The 21,802-nt window shown below is 41.5% G+C and overlaps 1 protein-coding gene across 1 annotated transcript; it reads left to right on the forward strand.

Annotated features, from left to right (window-relative positions):
- Positions 1 to 8,414: 8,414 nt before the first annotated feature.
- On the forward strand, positions 8,415 to 21,416 carry LOC122215238. The gene is made up of 5 exons (XM_042930325.1): positions 8,415 to 8,543; positions 9,761 to 9,851; positions 11,810 to 11,906; positions 12,879 to 12,973; positions 20,174 to 21,416. The coding sequence occupies exons 1-5, from the start codon at positions 8,415 to 8,417 to the stop codon at positions 20,482 to 20,484; spliced, it is 723 nt and encodes a 240-aa protein (XP_042786259.1). The 3' UTR covers positions 20,485 to 21,416.
- The last annotated feature ends 386 nt before the right edge of the window (positions 21,417 to 21,802 follow it).

Genomic DNA, 21,802 nt, shown 5'->3' on the forward strand with positions numbered 1-21,802 from the left:
GTTAGTATTTGGCCAGTTCAGGGGTGGCTGGTGGGTGTTTGTGCATCTGGGCTCTTGTCTTGGCTCTGCCTCTAACTTATAAGGTGATATGAGGATGTAACTTAACCATTCTGTGCCCCTTGTTCTCCAAATATAAAATGGAGGTACATTAAGAATGACTTTTTTTTTTTTTCCCTGAGGGTTTGCATAGACTAGCTAATTAGGCCTCGGCCTACATTTTAGAACTATGAAGCTTATTAATTCAAGTCAATAAACATTTATTGAGGGCCTGCAGTGGGCAGAGCAGGTGGAGGCATGGTGTTCCTGATCTGTGAATGCTCTAAACATTTCCTTCATTTTGCATCCCTGTGAGACTCTACCTCACCTCTAAGAATGCTTAGATCTCCACCTACATATTTAAAACATTTCTCTGTGTGCCAAAACTCCGTCCTGAGTGTTTTATCATTCTTTCCTACTCTGTTTTGTTTACAGAGAAATATAGTGTGCCTTCTTGACCTTTAGGAAATTCTGTTGGAATGTAACCAGTTTGGAAAATGACCTCTTCCTGCTATACTAAACTGGTCATATTTCTCTGAGTTGGGGCATGGCATCGCTGATACAAGTCTGCACTCTTCTTTCAGAAAAGCACACTGTTTTTTATTTCAAACATGGCATCTGACCTAACATTGGGTCTACCCACATTGATGTCAAGATAGTAAACCATAGAACTTTCCGGTCTTTGGGGATCTCTGCCAGTTGTATGTATCCAGGAGCCCGAGATACAGCATTCATGAGATCCTCAGGTCAGATTTTCCTTGGTCTCTGTGTCAACCCAAGAGATAACAGCATGCTACAAATAAATGTAGGATGGAGTTTACCCCATCTGGAGCCAGCTATCCAAAGGTTGAAACTTTACCTTATTCTATTGAACCTGGTATCTTATGTTTTCAACTGGATCTTTTGGGAGGAAGGCACTTTTCTGGGACTCTGTTGTGAGAAGTTCTGGAGTTGATGGGTACATTCACTTTTTTTGGTGACCTACCAGACGGAAGAGTCTTCATTTTAGTTGGAAACCTGAGATGATTTACTCTCTACTCTTTTGGCATTAACTGATGCAGTGAATGTTTCAGATACTTTGTTATCTTAGGGATACAAGGAGAGGTCTTCAAAGAATCTGTACCATAGTTAAAGATGCATAAGTAGTGTGTGCTAAGAAGAATGTTTGTTGGTAGGAGCAAACTGCTGAAAATAATTAGTGGAATTTAGCTTTCAAGGAAGAGGGCAGCATGGGTCTTAATGCTTCATGTCATGACGTTTGAGTGCTGCCCATTTCAGAAAGCATTTGGCCTATGCAACGTGTTGTTAGAAATGTGATATCCCGTGACTTGATGCAGTGGACTAAAGGGAAAAAAAAACTACCATTTTGGAAGAAAAACAGCAGTTAAACACCTGAACTTGCAAAAGCAAAACGAAGCAAACAAAACACAAAACCAACGAACCAACAACAACAAAAACCCTGTGAAAGTGCTGTTCTACTTCTTTGGGCATCATCTCTGGAAACCAAATTTCATAAGAAATATGAAAATGGGATAAAACTTTTGAGACAAGTTCTTATCTATTGGGTTTTTTCTTCATCTTAATTATCAGATCTCTATTATAAGGGATCCGAATACATCTCATCCACTAAATTTACTCATCTGACAACATGTAGGTTTGAAAGGTTAAAGCCGGCAAGAAGGGTTTTACAGTTTGAAGATCTATTAGTGTTTTCTGAGATTGGGATCACTCTTTTAAAAAAGTTTTTTCAAGGTAACAACTGGTATCACAGAAGGCTCCATATCACAAATAGCGATTCTAGACAGAGTAGTTCTTTAGCTGTACTTTCCCCCGCTTTATATTGTGTCCTATAGCATTTTATTGTCTAGCATGACGTTGCACTTGAAGAATGGCCACTGCTGAAGTGTATCCTCTACAATAAGATTTCTTTTGAATAGAAACATCATGGTTCCTCATCTTTTATTTCTAGCATCGACTTTGGAGGAGCTTTCATTCTTCCAGGAATGTCGGCCCAGCTGACTTTCTCATAGACCCTGAGCCTTATGATTTATGAAATCAGTGATTCTACTCATTATTATGTCACAGTAGGACTGGCTTCATACTAATTTTAGAAACTCTTCAGACCAGACAAGCCATCAATGGCCTGGTTTGCCTTTTAGAAGGTAAGAAATCAAAAGTATTCAGTCAATATTTCTAAAAAATCTTACTAATCTAGAAAACTAGAGATTTTTCTTGAAAACATGGTACAGAGATCCATACATTTAAAAATTCCCCGAATTAGGGGTGCCTGGGTGGCTCAGTCAGTTAGGCATCTGACTTCGGTTCAGGTCATGATCTCACAGTTCGTGAGTTTGAGCCCCGTGTCGGGCTCTGTGCTGACAGCTCAGAGCCCGGAGCCTGCTTCGGATTCTGTCTCCCTCTCTCTGCCCCACCCCTGCTTACGCTCTGTAAGCTCTCTGTCTCTCAAAAATGAATAAACATTAAAAATATTTTTTTGTTAAAAAAATAAAATTCCCCAGAATTAGAAGAAATAGCATGACAAATATGTTAAATATTCACTGTTAAGAATGCACCATAGGACCAACGTCCTGCCATCTCCAAATGGCACCTTCAGAATTTCTTTCAATTTAACGTTATTAACATTTTGCTGCTTTCATTGAGGCAAGATGAAGAAATGGTAAAGAAACTCAATGCAAGTAGATAAAAATGCTATACACGTTGTTAATTTTTTTGAAGTTGTCAGCTTTGTGCTCTATGAACTAAAGGAAGGATATGATCTCAGCCTGGGTAAAATATCTGTGAATCCATAGAATTGGAAATACTGGTACCTATAGTTTTGTCCATTCAATATATTAAATTTATTCTAAGCAAATACTCGGACATGTGCAAAGATTTAGCTATGAGTTGATAAGAAAAAAAAAGTCAAAGTAACCTAACATTTAGGTAGTCCAGAATTAAGAGAATAAGTAAATAATGGCACATGCCTAATAGAATCCTTGTAGCCAGTTGAAAAAATATTGCAGAGGAGCATTTAATGACATGATAAGATGCTCAACATGTGCTAAGTGAAAAATACAGTTCACCAAATAGAATATATAGCATTAGTTTTCAACCCTTTTTGGGTAATCTACCTCTCTGGGAACCTGAGTAAATGTACCTTTACTCCAGGCTTCTTATCTCCTATCTCCTGTTTTCTCTGGCTACTGTTAATACCTTCTTGTTTTATCCTGTTTTTTTTTTTCCCCCCCGAGGTTTGATCTTAACAGTTTACCCACAAAACTTGGGTTTCTCTCTGGTTTGCAAGTTATGTAAATCATATAATACTGGACTTTGAAACTTTCCTCTAAATTTTATGTAAACAAAAAGTTTCATGCATAACTTGTTTAAGACAGGATTGACTATTCATTCAGATGATTCTAATGTTATTAGTGCTCATTTTTGATGGTCATTCATCCATCTATTCATTCTCACATATAAAACACTCAGCACAGAGCCTGGCACTTAGTAAAAAACATACAAGTGATAGTTGTTATTTTCACTCACATGCATTGACATATCCATTCAAGTACATTTTGAACAATTACTTTGAACATGGCTAGACAGCAGAGAATAATACAGATATGGTTCTGCTTTCTTACAACTTTTTATGTTTTTTTGAAAGAAGCAGACATCAATCAGCCACTGAAGACAAGAAGAGGACGGTCCTGGGGCACTCAACTTCTTCTAAGGTATCAGGGAAGCCAAGATGCTAAGGGTGAAATGAAATTGGATTAGAAGTTAGAGTGGACAGGAAGGAAACAGTGTTCTGAGTAGAGGGAACAGCATGTGCAGAGGGCCTGGAGTCAACACTTGACCCGGGTTCCTATAGGTTTTCATAATTTAGAAAAGGTATGCTCTTAGTCCTGGTCAATCAAGAAAGGTATAAATATAATTCCCCCAAAATGGACTCCATTCTGTTTTCAAAGTTTGCCTTCTTTACTTCTATTTAGAAACCAGAAGATGAATGTCTGTTGCAATTATGGTGAACTTCCCAATAGTTCCAGGGATATGTAGGATGTATTGTGGGAAGTAACCCAGCAAGGTTTCAACTACAAATCTCAAATTTGAACACCTGGCTCTAATTTGTCCTGGAAATTTTAACAGTGTTGTCTCAAATTGTTTGAAAAAAATTAAATTAAATTCAGAGTTCTGTGTTCATAAGCTCCTCCATATTCTTAATCTTTCATATATATTATTTTGGTATTAAGTGGGATTAATTGAGACTGGGGTAACATTTGACCACTGTTATTTTGCTGGGACGGGGGGCAATAAAAGGTTCTGCTGGCCCCTTAGTGTATACAGACAGATAATCTGATGTGCTTCCTTTAAAGCCTATTTGAACATATAAGTAGATGCAAGATCACCAGGAATTACAGGTATAGTAGATTATTTTGTAGGTACACTTGATTGGACTGAAACTTCTTATCAAGTTTCAGTTATATCAAATTTTGCAGCAGCCTTGAATCCACGCAACCAGACTTGCTGGAAGAGAAAGTTCAGTGTAAGTTCAGAGGCAAAAGATGTGACAGAACCACTTTGTAAGCATGAAAGATTGAAAGAAACATTATTTCCCCATATTTAAGCATTACTGCTCTCCCTCTTCCTATATAACATCATGTAAGATAATATTGCCAACAAATGCCCAGATAGATGCTGAATTATTTATAAGAACAAGCTACTGATGTGGATTGGAAAGAAGAAATAACAAAGCAAGAAATAGTAATGTTATTGCGACTGATCAAGTAAAAGGACATAAGCAAATGTGAGTGAACAATATCTCTGGAGATTTACACCCACAGGAAAGCTGTATGCTGTCACTTGGTTCATGTAGATCCTTGCTTGAGAATAGAAACAACACCTGGGGAATTAGCTGTACTGTATTATTTAACATTTTATTTATAACTTTTCAGCAATTTCCATAACCAGCATTATTTAGTCACAGATGTCTTTGCAATCAGGATCATAGGCTTTGACAGCCATATTTTTTAAGAGAGATGATTTGTAGTATCTCTCTGATGTTTGACAATTTGGAATCGTCTGGTCCTTGCCTATTCACTATTGTGTTTTTATAACAGACTACGTCAGCAGGGGCAATTAGAAGATTTAGAAGCTCTATTCTAGCGCTGTTTTCAAAAGAAATGTCTAAAGACTCTCTGTTTCTAAAGACTTTATTGTTCTGTTTTTTCAGATGTTAGTGGCCAAGATAGTGTTTAGATTTTGGCCATAAGCCAAGAGGAAATCTCAATGATTACTACTGGGCTTGGGGTACAGAGAAGCCAGAAGTCTTAAGAGGGTTCTTTCTCTTCTCAGAAAGTTATTTTAGGATGGAGATGTGCTCCCCAAACCTTCCTGATGAACCATATCTACTAAATCCTTCAAGTTTTTAAGACTGAATCAGAGTCCTTTATCATGTAGCAAAACCATATTTAAATTAAATCATAGCTTTAAAAATTAAAATATCTGTAATTCTGACATCCTCATTAGGATTTAGAAGGCACACAATGTACCTTGCAATGTATTTTTCTCCATGTGGGTAGGGACTTTTTCATGAAGTCAGATTCATCTTTTTCTTTTTTCTCTTTCATTCTCAGTGATTAGAACTGTGCCTGGCACACAGTAGGTGCTCTATAAGTATGAATGATTGAATGAATGAATGAATGAATTTAAGCAATTAAAGTAAACCAGAGCAGAAACTCTAGTATAACCTATACATATAGACCTTAGTAGTCCAAATTAAGTCACATTAAAATTAAGTCACATTTAATACCCACTTTATGATGACTTTGAGCCTCTACCTGACACTGTAGGAAGTTAACTTCCATCAAATATGCTCATCAAATATGCCCAGGTATTTCTTGGAGATCTTGAAGGTGAGGACTCATGTGTATTCAGAGATATGGAACCTATAGCTTCTTCTCTAGCTAGGCTGCCTGAGGCATTGGGAGAGAGGTTACTGTTTTCCTATTTGCCACTCTATCCCCAGCCTGACCCTTAACTCCCCATAGCACAGCTGGCACTAAGCCACAATTTGGGGTAAGACTTGTTTAGAAGATTAGCACAGGGGAGATACAAATTGGTGGATATCTCAATGATTGATGCTCTTAGAGCCCAGCAGACCTGAATCAGCCTCATGAGACTTGGTGGTGTTCAACCTGTCTCCATGTGGCAAGGGCAGGCTCATCCCCACTGCTGGGAATCCCTTGAGCTTGTCTTCACTACTTGAAATCCAAGGCTAGGAGAGAAGAAGCCTTCTCATTCCTAACTGAGATATAAGGCCATCCTTCCATGTCCCCATTTTCTGTCCCAAGGGCTGTCTTCTCCCAGGATGACTGGCAATGGGAACATTTGCTCATTTTAGGAAAACTCCATCCTCTACTCATGGCTGTCTCCCATAGAGGCACAAAGCCAGCATATACCCATACAAAGCTTTAACCCAACTCAATTGCATAATAGAACTCTTAGTTTATGTTGAAAACCTCCAGCTAATATATGTAAAGTTAAGGCTTTTCCGTAGGCTTCAACAGACACACAGTGTGAGTATTTGTTTTATATTTGTGTAACTAAATACCCCAGAGTATTTTTCCCCCAAAAAAGGAATAGTTTGCCCCAAGGATAAATTAATGTCTCTTTTTTTTTTTGAAAAAAAAATCTTTTGCAAATTTTAAATAAAAAATTTTTTTTCTAGTTCCTAGTCATTACATTTCTTAGGAATGATTTTCAGCCAGGACACGATCTTTCAATTAAAGCACGCTGGGCTAAATGCAGTGGAGTATCCTGCAGCAGAAAAAGGATATTAGTGGAAGAACTGGTGATGTCCAAACAAAGTCTGTGGCTGAGTCAATAATATTGCACCAGTGTTAATTTCTTAGTTTTGACAAATGTACCAAGATTAATTAAGATGTTAATATTAGGGGAAACTGGATGAAGGGTATATAGGACCTATTTGTACTATTTTACAACTTTTCTGTAAATCTAAAAGTATTCCATTATTCCAAAGTAAAAAAGTTTATGAAAGCATAAAACAAGCCAGGGCATAGATTTCAGGCACCAGAATATAACCAGCTATTATAGCTGATTGTTCAATTTAATGTTAATCTTAGAAACTAAAACAGGGGAGGGGGTAAATTGCATGGTTCTTGTAAGAAAAAAAAAAAAAGATGCAGTATATTCATTTGAAGATATGAAATTTTCCAGCTCAGGATTTCAGGAGTCTGCTGCATGAGTGCTTATGTAAGAAATAATGAGTAACTTAAAGGATAAAGTATTCAACTACTGTTTAATGAAAGAAAATAAATGATCCTAAGTAGACATTTAAAATATTGTGCCTCACAAATCTCAGGTGCATAACTTAAAAAAAATTCAGCAATTTTTTTGGGGGGTGGGGAAGCAACTAAACTTCTATGTCCCAGGTATATGACTTTCTAATGATCTTACCTAAAGAAGTTAACAATATTGGAAGTTAAGATTATTGCCTGGAGAACCTGAGTGAGCCAATGTATCCTTTAGGCTCTGTCTCTTAATTAAAAGGTGCCACAATGTTTTACCAGGGATGGGTCATAATACCATTGATTGTTTTTAGAGATAGGCAATCAAACTGATAAAGATGTATTAACTTAGGAGTCTTAAGGTGTCTTTCATCCTAAGACAGCCTACATGAGGCCTATAAGAAGAACCTGTTTTTACTTTTATCCCCAAATCTTTGAATCTGCTCAAATAATTCAATAAATATATGATGAGATGGTAAGAGGTAAGAGATGGTTTGGGTTGGAACATTTTTATGAGTAACTTAGCAGTCAACCACTAGTTGACTAGTCAACAAACTAACATTTTAGCATGTTCCTGAAGAGTGTCCCCCTCCAAGTAAAAGTGCAGCCTGTATGTTCTTTACAAGGCTCCATAACTCCTTTGAGGTGGAGAATGCTAGCTGTCTTCCTCCATCTGTGCTCCCGTTTGTTGGCCTCCTGTAGAATAGGCAGGTTTTCCACCTGAGCTCTCGTCAATGGACTATGGGAGCGAGCTATATGGGCAACCTCCACCCCCTTTGCTTCAGCGGAATCTCTCCCTGGACTGCTCTCTTTCCCCTCCTGGATGGCCGGAACAGAGCAGCCTCGGAAGCCGCATGTTGAAGATGGGAGAGGTGCTGTCAGCCCAGGGCCCGGGAAGACTGTGTGGAGCAGAGCTGTCTCCCAACGGAGACCCAGTCACCTTAGACTGAAACATCAGAGAGATGATCTTCCATATTCTCTCTCATGTAGTGGGTCTGATGTTATAGCCACTTAGCCTACCTTGTCTGATACACCTTCAACAAACAGGAATTCTGGAGAAATGTGTTAGGGAGTATGACTTGGACCTATGACTTCCCATCTCTGACCCTGAATCTCTGCCTTGGGACTCATGAAGTCACGTGTGCCTTCAAGCACAGGACTAGACCTGCCGCACAGATTCTAACCCGTAACCGGGCCAGCTGGGTAGGTCAAAGTTCCTCTCACTCACCCAGCCAGGGCTGAACAGGGAGGGAAGGAAAAGGGTTATCCTTCCTTTGCGAGAACCCCTTTCTAGTTTTCCTGCCAAACGGAGATGTGAAGCACAGGGGTAGGCAGGAAGAATCTGAACTCTATGAGGCAGAGACTGTTTCTCCTATTATGAGACCCAATCATCCCACCATCCATAGGAGTGTGGCTCAGTAAATTCAAGCTCTGACCAACCAAATCTGCCATTCCTCCCCTGGATAGCAACAGCAAGTCGGCGGGGACAGAAGTTGGAGGTTCTCTTTCCTTCATTCCTAGGAAGGGAGGAGAGTGGAAGTTCTATGTAAAAATGTTCCTGCTACTCAAACAAGCCAGCTATTCAATGTGCTGCCTTGGCTGCTCTGTTGCACAAGCCGTGGAGGCAGCACCCACATCAATATTGGAGAATGTTTGCCAAATAGGATGATTTTGGTTTCAGTATTTGGTAACACTGGCCTTTTGGGGCCACACCCTTTGGGAGAAGACACAGGAGCCTTGGGTAGTAGATGGAAAGGTAATGACCCCCCTCCCCCACACCATGCAGCGGAATCATTGCCTTGGGCACTCCCCTCCTGTTCCTTCTGGGGGTGGGGTCCTGGCTCACTCACAGAACAGGCCCCTAACATTTAAAGGGGCTCACACAAAAACATCAATGGAGTTATTTACATGTTTTAAATCAAGAAAACAAATTATAAAATACGTGCCATTCTTTGACCCACAAATTGAAACACGAAAAAAAGCGAGACGATTGTCTCGCGGCTCTACTGCAAAACAGGACCTTGTTAGGCAATAATCTATCCCATTCGTGCTGAGGAGAAACACGGGGCAATTGTCCTCTTCTCTTGCCTGCTGAGTGCTTTAGCTGCTCAAATCCCACCCACCCTTGGAAGCAGTGCTCCTTTATGAAGTCCACAGCAGCAGAAGCCACAATCAACGACGACATTTGGAGGCCAGGCCAGAGATGTGGGGAGATGTGTCCCTGGGGCCTGAACAAAGTCAGTCAGGAAAGCAGATGTTTAGGGGGAGGGTCTCAGAGCACCACAGCTGAGACCCAGACCCCGAGCGACAAAGCGGCCATGTGTTCTTTAAAATTTTCTTCTTTGTGTTTGTGTCCTGTGGAGCCCTCTAAAGCACGGTCCTCCTTTGCCTGCACCTAAGGACGGTAGTATGTCTTGTAGATTCTCCTTGGAAGCCATTCAGGTTTTCTTGCCATTGTCACTGGGGCCACTCCTGCTCTGCTGTCTGCAGACTTCATCTGCTGCTCTGAGGGTGAGCGTTCTTTCTCACGATTCCTTCATTAGCATCCTGAAGAGACAGACTTATTCTATTTCCTAAGAGACCTCCCTCTGGGGAACAAGAGACAGGAGCCCTCGAGTTGGCTCAGAGGATATCTGGCTAGCATTCTCCTGTGTATTATCTGAAAGCACCCTTCCACACCACCAGTCAGCCAGGGCCCCTGGGCAGAATTCAGGCATCTGGGGCTTTGACTCCCATCCCCAGGCTCCCTTCAGTTCCAAAGTTCCCTTTTGCATTCTTTTCCCTTGGGGCTCACTGACTCCTCCGGCAAATCAACAAGGCTTCCGCTCTCCACCCAAATAGCCAAATGCCTGAGCTGGGCCTTTGTGTCAGCACTGCCCCTGCCCTCACCCCTATTGCCACAGTTTATGCTCAGCTGTACCTTCCAGCAACAGTCAGACGACAGGTCCAACAGCTTCATTCTATCCCAAGTTCCTAACAATAAACTCCCATGAGCACCAGGGAAGACTCTTGTCCTATTCCCAAAGGCTGGAGGGCATCCATCAAACTCACCTGATATCCGTGCCAAATATGTTACCCAGATGGTCTGAAGGGAGAAGGGCTAGCATACAGCCTGTTTTATATCATTTGAAATTGGGGTTTCATCTGCCAAAAGACTATTCCAACCCACTTCAAGTTTGGCCATCTGCATTTAAACAGGATTTATAGCCTGAAATCTACACCATCATTATACAGGTAGTTTTTATGGACTCACAGGTTAGCAGAAGACCTGTGGAGTCAAAGATGAGTGAGTCAAAGATGACGCTGTCCTTAACCATAGTTTTGGTGCAATGAGGCAGTGTTGCAGCAGTCAGAAGAGAAACACTGAGCCTAAATCTAATATTTGATATCAGTGGATTGAGAGGCTTTGTCCTTGAGTATGTTGACAAGAAAACTGACATTCGGTTTTGAGGGAAATGTAGCAGACTTGTCTCAAAACTTGGGGAGGTAAGTTGTCTCCTTTTCGAAGATGGGATTGTGCGCACTTTGGTTCTCAGGAGAGAATCGTGCATAATCAATTAGGATAGTTCAGCAAGGATTAAGAGATCCAGTTAGAAAGTTAACATTCCCATTTGGGGCATCTCTTGGTCCGTTTGTTTATGTATTTTACTTTTAAAATAATAACCGAGTATTTGTTACGTCCAGGCACTATATTAGGCCCTGCCACAGTATTTACTCCTCACCCAAAACTTCTATAAATTAAATATGCTTGTAATTCACTTTACGGATGACAGAACTGAAGGGAGGAAAGGATAAATAATCTGCCGAAAAGCTCACAATTAGCAAATCTCAGCGCTGGTTCCAGGATCCTTTCCTCTAGATCATACTATCTTCTACAGTATGCCATGGCAAATATGCCAGTGCCTAATGTTTGGTCCAAATAATAAATGCTAAGGGCATTCAGGTCTACCATGGTTAAGTGTAGCTTCACTGCAAAGGTGAGAGCTGTTACTGCTTGAAAAATATAGAAATGAACTGATGGTCCTGATATTAGGCAATGCAGTTAAACCACCTTTAAGTACAGAGAAATAGCCACTTCTCAGGCTAAATAGCCAGAAAGTTTAGTCTGGGTAGAAATTTCCCAGGAGTATGGCAGAATGCCAGACCCAATAGCATATTGGCTTCATGTTTTCTGTAAAGTCAGGCTTGATTTAAAAAAAAAAAAAAAGTTCAGGGAGCGCCTGGGTGGCTCAGTTGGTTAAGCGTCTGACTTTGGCTCAGGTCATGATCTCACCATTTGTGGGTTCAAGCCCACACTGGGCTCTGTGCTGACAGCCTGGAGCCCGCTTCAGATTCTGTGTGGGTCTCTCTCTCTCTCTGCCCCTCCCCTGCTCACATTCTGTCTCTCTCTCTCTCAAAAATAAATAAACATTAAAAAAAATTTTTAAATTCAGGAATCTGTAACAGGTTTTTCATTTCTCCCTGTTTAGGTGGAAGTTTGCTTCTAAGGAAAAATACTGGAAGAAATAAAATGCAGCCAAGAGGGGTCGTCGCTTTAACACACACCTGCTCTTTCCTCCCCATCAGGTCAGAAGTCTCCCTGAAACATTCCAGGCCCCCCAATACCGTTTGCTTTTGGTGCCCACCCTTGATGCCCTCACTATGTGGAGAGAGCTCACCATCCTGGGTTCTCAGTATAATGAAACATCTCACTTGTGAGTTTTATGTCAACAAGGGAGTGATTATAGAACAATATGTGTTCTGCAACCTTTAGCAACATGAACCTTTATGAGCACAGCATTGGGATTTCCTTTTCTGTCAATGTTGAGATAAATTTATGGCATGACATGGAGGAGGGATGGCATTGCCTTTGAGATGAGAAGCAGGACTGTAGGCCTGGCCCCCTCAGGACATCCACACACCTGCCTTGCTCTCCATACAAAGATACTTGGGAGGATGGGTAGTTTCACGAAAGGTTGGTTTTTGTTTTTTTTAATGATTCCTTATGTCCACCTCCTTATGTCGCCTTGTGTCTTCCATGTTTATTTGTATCACATTAATTAATCTTATTAAAGAGAGGAGGTGTAGTGTAATAGTTAAGAACAAAGACTTTGGCCGGGGTGCCTCGGTGGCTCAGTTGGTTAAGGGTTCAATTCTTGATCTCAGTTCAGGTCTTGATTTCAGGGTCTTGATCTCAGGGTTGCGAGTTCAAGTCCCATGCTGGGCTCCATGCTGGGTGTGGAGACTTAAAAGAAAAAAAAAAAGAAGAAGATTTTGGAAGCAAATGGTTCAGTCTTATCATTTTCTAATTGTATGACCTTGGGCAAATCATTTAGTTTCTCTGAGGTCACTTTATATAATGGTGGGAGGAGGGAGGAGGGGAAATTCCTCTTATTGAGGGCTGCTGAGAGGCTTAAATATAAAACTTTATGAAAGTGTGTAGCAAAATGCCTGCCATGATGTCACATGCTCAAGAAGGGATAGTTACTATTATTCCTGATTTTGTCTTTCATGTTCTAGTTTCCTGGTGAAAGGGCTGTACTTTTTTTTTGTCTTCAGCAGGTGCCCAACAAGATTGTTGACGATGTCTGTGTCTACACCAGCATTTCTCGATCACCAGTCCCGGCCATGGAAGAAACATATTCCTGCCTTAGGTTTATTTCTCTCCCTTCTCTGCTTCTGGATCGTCTCTCCCATCTCCTCACCCATCTCCTCCTCCACCACTTACCACCTGCTATCAGAATCAGGGTGGAAAATGTGGGCACATGACCATGAGTTTTTAGTATAGTTTTAACAAAAACACAAAATTCCACAAAATGCCATAACATTAGGAGGCTTCTCTTTAAAAAAAAAAAAAAAAAAAAAAAAGCAAACAAAAAACAGAAACACAACCCAAAACTATTGTGTAGAACAGAACACATATCATTTGGTGATTGGATTTTTCTGTTTGTTTTTTCTACCAGTCATGCAATGTACACTTAATACAACTCTGAGACTCTTTGAGTACAAACTAGCAAGAGTTGAAACATTTTACAGACTAACAATTCCATTTAAATCCTTGTTTTTACCTGAGTGGGTAAAGAGATAGGATAGCTGAAGAGTACCAAGTAAAGGGGTGGGGTAGGTCATCGCCAGTGGGGTATCATATCATTGTTCAGTCGACATGGCCTTAGCCACACTTCCTGATTCACTGGGAAGTGTTCCTTGTGCATCATTTTTGCTCTTGGCCAGCTTACCCCCACTCTCCACTGCTGCTGTGGCCATGCCCACAGATGCCCCATCAACCTAGTGGCCCCTCTTCCCATCCCAGGGAATTAATGGGCTCCTGGCACTTATTAGAAGAGTAGCAGATCTGGAAAAGGAAATCAAAACGCAGTAGAGAAGGCAGAACACAGTTTGGGGAGTCTCTGGCAAATCTGAGTTCAGGTCTGAACTTTAATATGTGCTGGCTGTGAGGCTTTGAGGAACTCATTTAGTTTCCTGAGTTTACTTTATCCGTAAAACAGTGCTTCTTTTCTTCACAATCAGACATTTATCAGGTATTTACTAAGTGCCAGGCACTGTTCTAGTGCCCACTTCCAGGGAAGGGGGGTTAGGGGCTGGGGGTTAATGGCGTGGGTACAAAGATTTTAAAATAGGTCAGAAAAGGATTCACTGAGAAGGGGACATCTGAGGTGAACACTTGAAGGAAGTGAGACAGTGAGCCATGAGGGTATCTGGGGTGGGGAGAATGTTCCAAATAAAGAAATAGCTAGTTCAAAGGCCCTAAGGCAGGAGGGATCCTGGTGCACTGGAAGAACAGCAAGGAGACCAGTAGGGCTGGAGCAGGTGAGCAGAGCAGACAATAGCAGCAGATGGGGGCAGAGGGGAACAAGAGGGAGCTAAGCTGTGTTCAGCCTCGTAGGCCGTGGGGAGAACTTAGGTATATTTTTTTTTAATGTTTATTTACTTTTTGAGAGAGTGACAGAGACAGAGTGGGGGACAGGGAGGGGCAAAGCAGGCTCCAGGCTCTGAGCTGTCAGCACAGAGCCCGATGAGGGGCTCGAACCCACGAACTGCAAGATCACGACCTGAGCCGAAGTCAGACGCTTAGCTGACTGAGCCACCCAGGCGCCCCTGGGTTTTTACTTTAGAGAGGATGGGGAGTCACTGGAGGGTTGTCAGCCTAGGACTTGTGTTTTGGAAGAGTCGTTCAGGCTGCTGCGTTGAGAACAGAATGTAGGTGGGCAAGGCCAGGAAGCAGGGACATGGGTTAGGAGGAAGAGACGATGGTTTGGACCAGGGTATGGCTGTGGACGTGGGGTGGAGGATGGTTCGATTCTGGACATTTCTTGAAAGTGGCATTAACGGGGTTTGCTGATGAACTGGATTGAGTGTGAGAAAAAGAGAATAGTCAAGGAGGCCTGTGAGGTTTTTGGTCTGAGAAATTAGAAGAGTTGTGTGGCCATTAGCTGAGATAGTTGCGGCTGGGGGAGGAACAGGTTTGGGATGGGAGGAGGAAATGGAGAATTTAGTGGTAATACTAGTATCTGCCCTGCCTCTCTCATGGATTAAATGTGATGACTTATGTGTGATTTACCCTCCAAATCTGCCTACTGCTGCTAGTATTCAAGTGCTCTTTCCCTTCCTATTCAGAAGTGGTCTGTTCTATGGGTAGTCCCCTCTCTTTCATGCTCAAGTGGCTCGAGTCGGTGGTGGGCGAGGGGTTCCTAGCACATGGACTCTTGGATCTGACAGGTATTATCGGAGCTATATTTAGGTGGATATTTTAGGATAGGTCCTCCAACCGTGACTCAAGTATGACTTAACAGTTAATACTTTTATTTCTCCCTAGCAGAATATTGTTTCTAATTTTTCTTTCATATAGCAACTGATGTTGCCATGCAGATCTCTTGGTTGCTATGAGATGGTAACATTACTCTGCCCCGTGATTGGCCGGGGCCTCCTATGCTGTGTGGTTCTCACTCAGGCAACTGACACTGAGCTGTTACTATGGTGAACTTTACAATTTCCTTTGATTGGTGGATTTCAGAAATAGGTCATCAGTGGAATTCATTATATTCTGTAAGGAAAAATGAAAAATAAATATCATAACTTTTCCCTGTTACCAACATGAAGGAAACGCTACACTTAAAGACATAATGAATCTCTGTTGGAGACGTAGAGACCTTCTGAGAATTGAAGGGTGATGATGATCCTGTGTTAAATTTGGGTGGAAAATATTTTCCCTCTGGATTGGAGTTGATTATTCAGAGTTCGAGGCATCAGGCTCATCAGAGTTGGCGGGGGGGGGGGGGGGGGGGGGGGGGGGGGTGGTGTGTATGGACCGAAATGTAAACTGCCCTCTCTCTGTGAGATTAGGAGTGATGCTGGTGGTCTGGGGGCGGAAGGTGGGAGCAACGTGCTCATTAAATGCAGCATTTTAGGACTAAGTGTTCTCGAGGTGTTAGGAGGGTGCTAAGATTTGAGTTATCAAACTCCCTCTAGAGAGGAAAGCCACTGAGGGCTTCTGGCTTGACACAGGGTTCCAAGAGTCCAGGCAAGCTTGTGGAAGCTGAGCCCTCCTCTCTCCCACCCCCTCCCCTGCCTCACACAGGTGGGTAGGCAGATCCCGGGGAGGCAGCCCTCTGCTCATCTCTAACCTCAATTAATGGGAAAAGGGAGTGGAAGAATTAGTTTTAACCCTTCTAATTTTGTAACCTAACTCTAGTCTCTAGAAGAAAAAGTGGGAGAAAGATGGAAGAAGAACTTGGGAGGAGGGATGAACCATTTAAAGTGCATCAGATCTGGGGCACCTGGGTAGCTCAGTCAGTTAAGGGTCTGACTCTTGATCTCGGCTCAGGTCATGATGTCACGATCCGTGAGACTGAGCCTCAAATCGGCACTGCGCTGACACTGGGGAGCCTGCTTGGGATTCTATCTCCCCCTCTCTCTGCCCCTCCCCCCTCTCTAAATAAATAAATAAACAGTAAAGAAATAAAGCACATCAGATCTACCTTTCTCTAATACTTGACTAACAGGTCCTGTTTGGAGGGATGGGTGGGGTGGGGGAGGAGGCTGTACTCAAGGCAGAGTAGGTGAAAGATTGGGGTGGTGGGGCTCATATTGGACATCCAGAGCAGATCATTTCTAACAGCCCCCTTCCTATAGGACAAAATTATTTTTAGCGGTAATCGCACAGTGAAACCAATAATAATAATGGTCAGAAAAGAAATGTTCTTTTATGAAATGTATTCTGTCATTTAAAAAATTAAAAATAAATATCCCATAAAAGGAAGAGAATTCGGGGGTAATACTTTTAATGTCATTAACGTATTGTTTTGAAGACAGAGATGAAAACTTAGACCTATTTATTGGTCTTTCACAGTGATGAATAGTAATTTTGTAGTTTCTGTTTTCGCCATTAACTTCTGCAACTTTGTCAGCGACTTTGTCAAACTTGTTTTTCTTCCCATATTCATGAAGTGTCAATCTGTCTTTGATCAAAGAACACTTTTTATTAATTTTAATTTTAATCTTGAAAGGCTTCTTTCATATGAAGAAACATATTAAATCAATAGGAAAAGTCTTAAACATAAGGAGGTGTTTGGCAGAAATGCATAAAACTCCCATTGCACGATAAATCCCAGAAAATTTAAACAGTAAAAAACTCCAAGCGGTGACATAGAAGGGCAACTGAAATAACTCAAGTTCTGTTTGTCTTTACAATTACTATGCTATCGTTATTTATCTTGAATCAATTGTTTGAACACGAGAATATGTACCAGGAGAGGTGGGAGACTTGTGCCCAGAGCAAGCTCTATTATGTACTTACCCTCAAAATAAATGTATGGAGTTGGGTCTCTGAATCGGGTTCCATGTAGAAGATGTTTACTAAAGGAGAAGCAATAAAAAAATGTGCTACATTGAAGTTTACATGTATATTATTAAAACCCAGCAGCAATTGCTACAATTGTTTAGAACCTAGCTCAACAAAAGATCTTTTTTCGGTTGGGGGAGAGCAGAGTATTACTGACATTGTTTAGATTTGCTTGCCATGGTGATAATAGAAAGCAGACTGGCTTTTTAGTTGGTTTATTATTGTTTTTTAAGTCCCCCTCTAGGCCATGAAGCCCTGGGTTGCCTGCCCCTGGCCCGATGCTCAAGCAGAATCCGTATGATTATGTCTTGCTGGCGGCTGGAGGGTGTAGTAAAGGGCGATAATGCGAGAGTTTGAAGGAATGACGGAGAAACACTGAGATGCAGTGGGTCAGCAAATATCTGGTAAATCCTCTGGCCCTGGCACCACCAGATGGGTTTTCTTCTCTTCTTACTCTCATAATAAAAGGAAACAAACAAACAAAAACAATCATGTATCATTAGCGAAGTGTCCTTTCCCATTAAAACATTAGTGATTCCTGAGGCTTTGGGTGCTATTTGCACCAGCTCTGGGGTGGAGTAACATTTCCACCTGACTTTTTGCCATTTTATTCAGTTCCAGGGCATTGTTCTTTGTTTCATTTTGTTTTTAGTATGATTTTTTTAATTTATTTTTTAATTTACATCCAAGTTAGTTGGCATGTAGTGCAATAATGATTTCAGGAGTAGATTCCAGTGATCTGTCCCATATGTATAATACTCAGTCTCATCCCAACAAGTGTCTTCCTTAATGCCCCTGACCCATTTAGCCCATCCCTCCACCCAAAGCCCCTCCAGCAACCCTCAGTTTGTTCTCTGTATTTAAGTCTCCTATGTTTTGTCCCCCTCCCTGTTTTTATATTATTTATGCTTCCTTTCCTTTATGTTCATCTGTTTTGTATCTTAAATTCCACATATGAGTGAAGTCATATGATACTTGTCTTTCTCTGACTAACTTTTCTTAGCATAATACCCTCTAGTTCCATCCACGTAGTTGCAAATGGCAAGATTTCATTCTTTTTGATCTGCGGCATTGTTTTTGACCCTTAATTTCATTTTGCACTGCACTCAGCACTGAGTTCATCTTTACCAATAAAACATGTGACATGCTTTGCTGAATCTTCAGAACCAGTTTAGTCACAAGGGCAATGGGTTGCAGAAACCATCGTTATGAGGGCTAGAATGATTGGTAGAGGAAGGAGAAAGAAAGTACAGCAGAATGAGGACTTACCCTTCCAGGTTTATTTATGTATGACACTCCCTTTTCTTCTTGTCACCTCATCAGATATTTAGATCCATCCTTGTAGTAATAGATGGTCTCCGGGGTAGGGCGATTTAAAAGCTCTGGTGCCTGGAATTCTACCATTAGTTCTGTATATTCCTTTAGGTTAAATATTGTTTGCTCTCCTGGGGCCTCTGGGAAGCAAGGACCTCTGGTGTGCAGACACCACCGGGAGAAGTAACACATTAAGTCTCTAATACTTTAGTATAAACAAGAGTATTCAATTGCTTCCTCTGTTATCTGATCAGCAGGATGGGGACCATGGGCACTTAGAAAGCCATGGAGCCATCTCTCAACCCGGCCCTGCTCAGTCTTGAATGTGTATCTTTGCCTTAGGGAACTCCCATTCCCACTCTGAGGAATAAAGACAGAAAAAGACCCACCCTATTGATGATAGGTCTGAAGGAACTTAATATGTAAAGAATAACATGTTTTAATTTCATTTCTCTCCCAAGAACCACAACATCCTCCTGGCCTACACCACAGCCCCTGGTTTCTCCCGAAGAGTGCCAGAGGCTTCATGCTATCATTTGTGTCTCATTTTTATTCTGCTCACATCTGTCTAGGGAGAGGGCCCTTTGAGACTTCTTCTTGGCTCTGCTTCAGGCTCCATAATAGCAATGGATCCATGCTTCTTAATACAGTGAGAGCCAGTGGCAGCCATCCAAAGTGCCCTTCATGGAGGGAGTTTGTAGGAGTGGTGTTTTCAGCATGCATTAAAAAATCAGGAGCCAGCCAAGACAAAGGCCCAGACTGACAGCGTGCCCCTAAGAAGGGTGCCTGCACCAAGGTTTAAAAAAAAAAAAAAAAAAGAAGAAGGAAGGAAAGAAAAGCATTTTCTTTCCTGTTGAGTTGAGTTAATGTCCTGTGCCAGCTTTTGTTCCTGGGAGAATTGTGTGTGCATATGCGCGTGCGTGCACGGCCAGTTGCTCACACGGCTGCTAATTGAAAAATCATCAGGGCAAGTTGCAGAAATGATGCTGGAGAGTATTAAGAAGGCAGCTGAGAGTGTGTCTACAAAGGTTATGAAGAGAAAATGAGGTGACCTTGACTTTGTTCATTGTCTCTTAAGTTTTAAAATTGTATTCGTGTCATTATATAATCCAGGAATGTTCATTAACTGCCTGTCTGGATGATTCTGTTCATAATATCTATTTATTCGGAGCACACGTTGTTAATCAGACATACTCCAAGTGACCTGGATGGGGAACAGGATCCATTATTCTAGGGTTTAGGACTGCATATATCAATGTAGTACTACTTAAATTTATACTCCATTTCACGAGCCATTGTCTTTCACACTATATAGGTATTTTCCCAGGAATGTGTGTCTGAGGTAGATATTTTAAAATGAAATCTATTTTGACTGGTCCAAAAACTTTGAAATTCCTGTGGCCAAACAAACATTCCTTTCTGAAAATTATGAGTTAGGAATGAGAAGGTCATTGGCCTGGTCATCTTCACTCTGTGGGCTCAGTTTTCTCCCGCTACAAAAGTAGAGGATGAGCACAGCAAAAGATTGCTAAGCCTCCTTGCCAGTTTTATTTTTCTGGGTTCTAAAACGGTTTTGTGGCATGAGTAATCACCTCACAATTCACCGGGGCTGCCTTCATTAGTACCTGAATTGGTACTAACAGATTGTCTGAATTCGTTTTTCTTTTCCATTATTCTTTAGGGAGGAGGTGGAATGAGTCCTTAGTTGAGGAGGCTATAAAAGCACACAGAGATCAGCATGAAGACAGAGACAGGAAGAGAGGAAACGAGACCTGTCAGCTTTTTCTCCCAGACAGCGTGAACGGAAAAGCAGACTCCCCATTGCTTGCTCACAGCTTTTGTACACAGACCTGTCAGCATCGGACACCCAGCCGTAGGGGAGAAGCCACGAGACTCTTCTGGAACCCGGCAGGCCTCCCATGCAAGCGGCTCTCCTACAGGTGTCCATGCAGGAGAGAAAAGTCTGTGAAGTGTATGAATTACAGGAAGTGAGTCTTAGGGTCATTGCTGGGGCAGGGTTCCCTCCAACCTTCACCCTATTTGGCTATTTCTTGAAACTCTCTCCATACCACAAAGTGTCTTAAGAGGTTTTTATTTTTTTTAATTTTTTTTCTTAGTATTTCCATTGTAGGAAATTAAAAACCTCTTCCTTGGCGATAGTAAAAATTAAGTAATTTTGTACCATTGATGGCTTTTGGTGGCAAAAAACCATTTTTCTGGAAAAGGCCTATTGACTAAGAATATTTATTAACACGCTTTGAAGGAAATTGAGAGCAAAATATGATCTGTCTCCAAATCACACAAATTACTCAATTTGTAGTTGTATGACCACACAACTTACTGAAAAGAATAACGTGGCTGACCTTAACAGACATTTTCTGAGCATCTGCTGTTCGTACAGCAAGGTGCTAAGGATGAAGAGATCCAAACTTCCTTGCCATATTTTCGTATTCCTGGATGTCCCCCTCTTATGGACTGAATGTTTGTGTCCTTCCATAATTCATATGTGGAAACTCTACTCCCTTCCCACCATAGTGGTGGTATTAGGGAGTGAGGCCTCTAGGGGTAATTAGGATTTGATGACATCATCTGGATGGAGCCCTCGTGAATGAGATGAGTGCCTTTCTCTAAGAGTCACAAGAAGGCTTGCTCTCTGCTCACGGCTGTGTCAGGATACAAGTGGAAGTTGACAGTCTGCCACCCAGGAGAGGACCCTCACCAGGACTTGACCATGCTAGCACCTTGATCTCAGGCTTCCAACCTTCAGAAGTGCGAGTAAAAAACAAAATTCTATTGTTTGTAAGTGTCTCAGGCTATGTACTTTGTGATAGCAGCCCAAACTGACCGAGACACCATTTTCGAGTCACTATTTTCCAGAACCACACATTTATCTGTTTTTCCTACCTAATATTTTGTGATGTGCACTAGCCTGTCAATAAATTCCAGTTTTAATTTGGTTCTTATAAAGCAGCAAATTTGCCAACATTCTCTGTTCTGCATTTCGACTCCATGCCAGTTAGTTATTTTCTAGTCATGGTTGTTTTCTAATATAATCTTCAATTCACAGTACACTGCTGGATTATTTGAACACTACTGGCTGGTCTACAGTCTTAGCACAATTATTACGGCAGCTGGTATTGTTTACCATAGGAAGCAGAAGAGAGTTTTCTTTCCCATTGGTGACTCTACTCTGTTTGTACATAATATCAAAATACTGCTTTTTATATAACCATTTTTAAAAACCACAACGCTCTCATAAATTGTTTAAACAAACTCTTATGTCACTAAAAAGCATACTTTGCCTACATAT

The sequence above is a fragment of the Panthera leo genome, chromosome A3, assembly GCF_018350215.1.
Source record: "Panthera leo isolate Ple1 chromosome A3, P.leo_Ple1_pat1.1, whole genome shotgun sequence".
NCBI classification, from domain to species: Eukaryota; Metazoa; Chordata; class Mammalia; order Carnivora; family Felidae; genus Panthera; species Panthera leo.

What these genes read in the sequence shown, in the direction of transcription:
- LOC122215238 (XM_042930325.1), top strand. Translation starts at nt 8,415, where the DNA reads ATGACTTGGACCTATGACTTCCCATCTCTGACCCTGAATCTCTGCCTT. An exon ending in CCCGTAACCGGGCCAGCTGG is followed by an intron (nt 8,544 to 9,760) that starts GTAGGTCAAAGT and finishes TATGTCTTGTAG; the next exon opens with ATTCTCCTTGGAAGCCATTC. An exon ending in GAAACATATTCCTGCCTTAG is followed by an intron (nt 12,974 to 20,173) that starts GTTTATTTCTCT and finishes ATTATTCTTTAG; the next exon opens with GGAGGAGGTGGAATGAGTCC.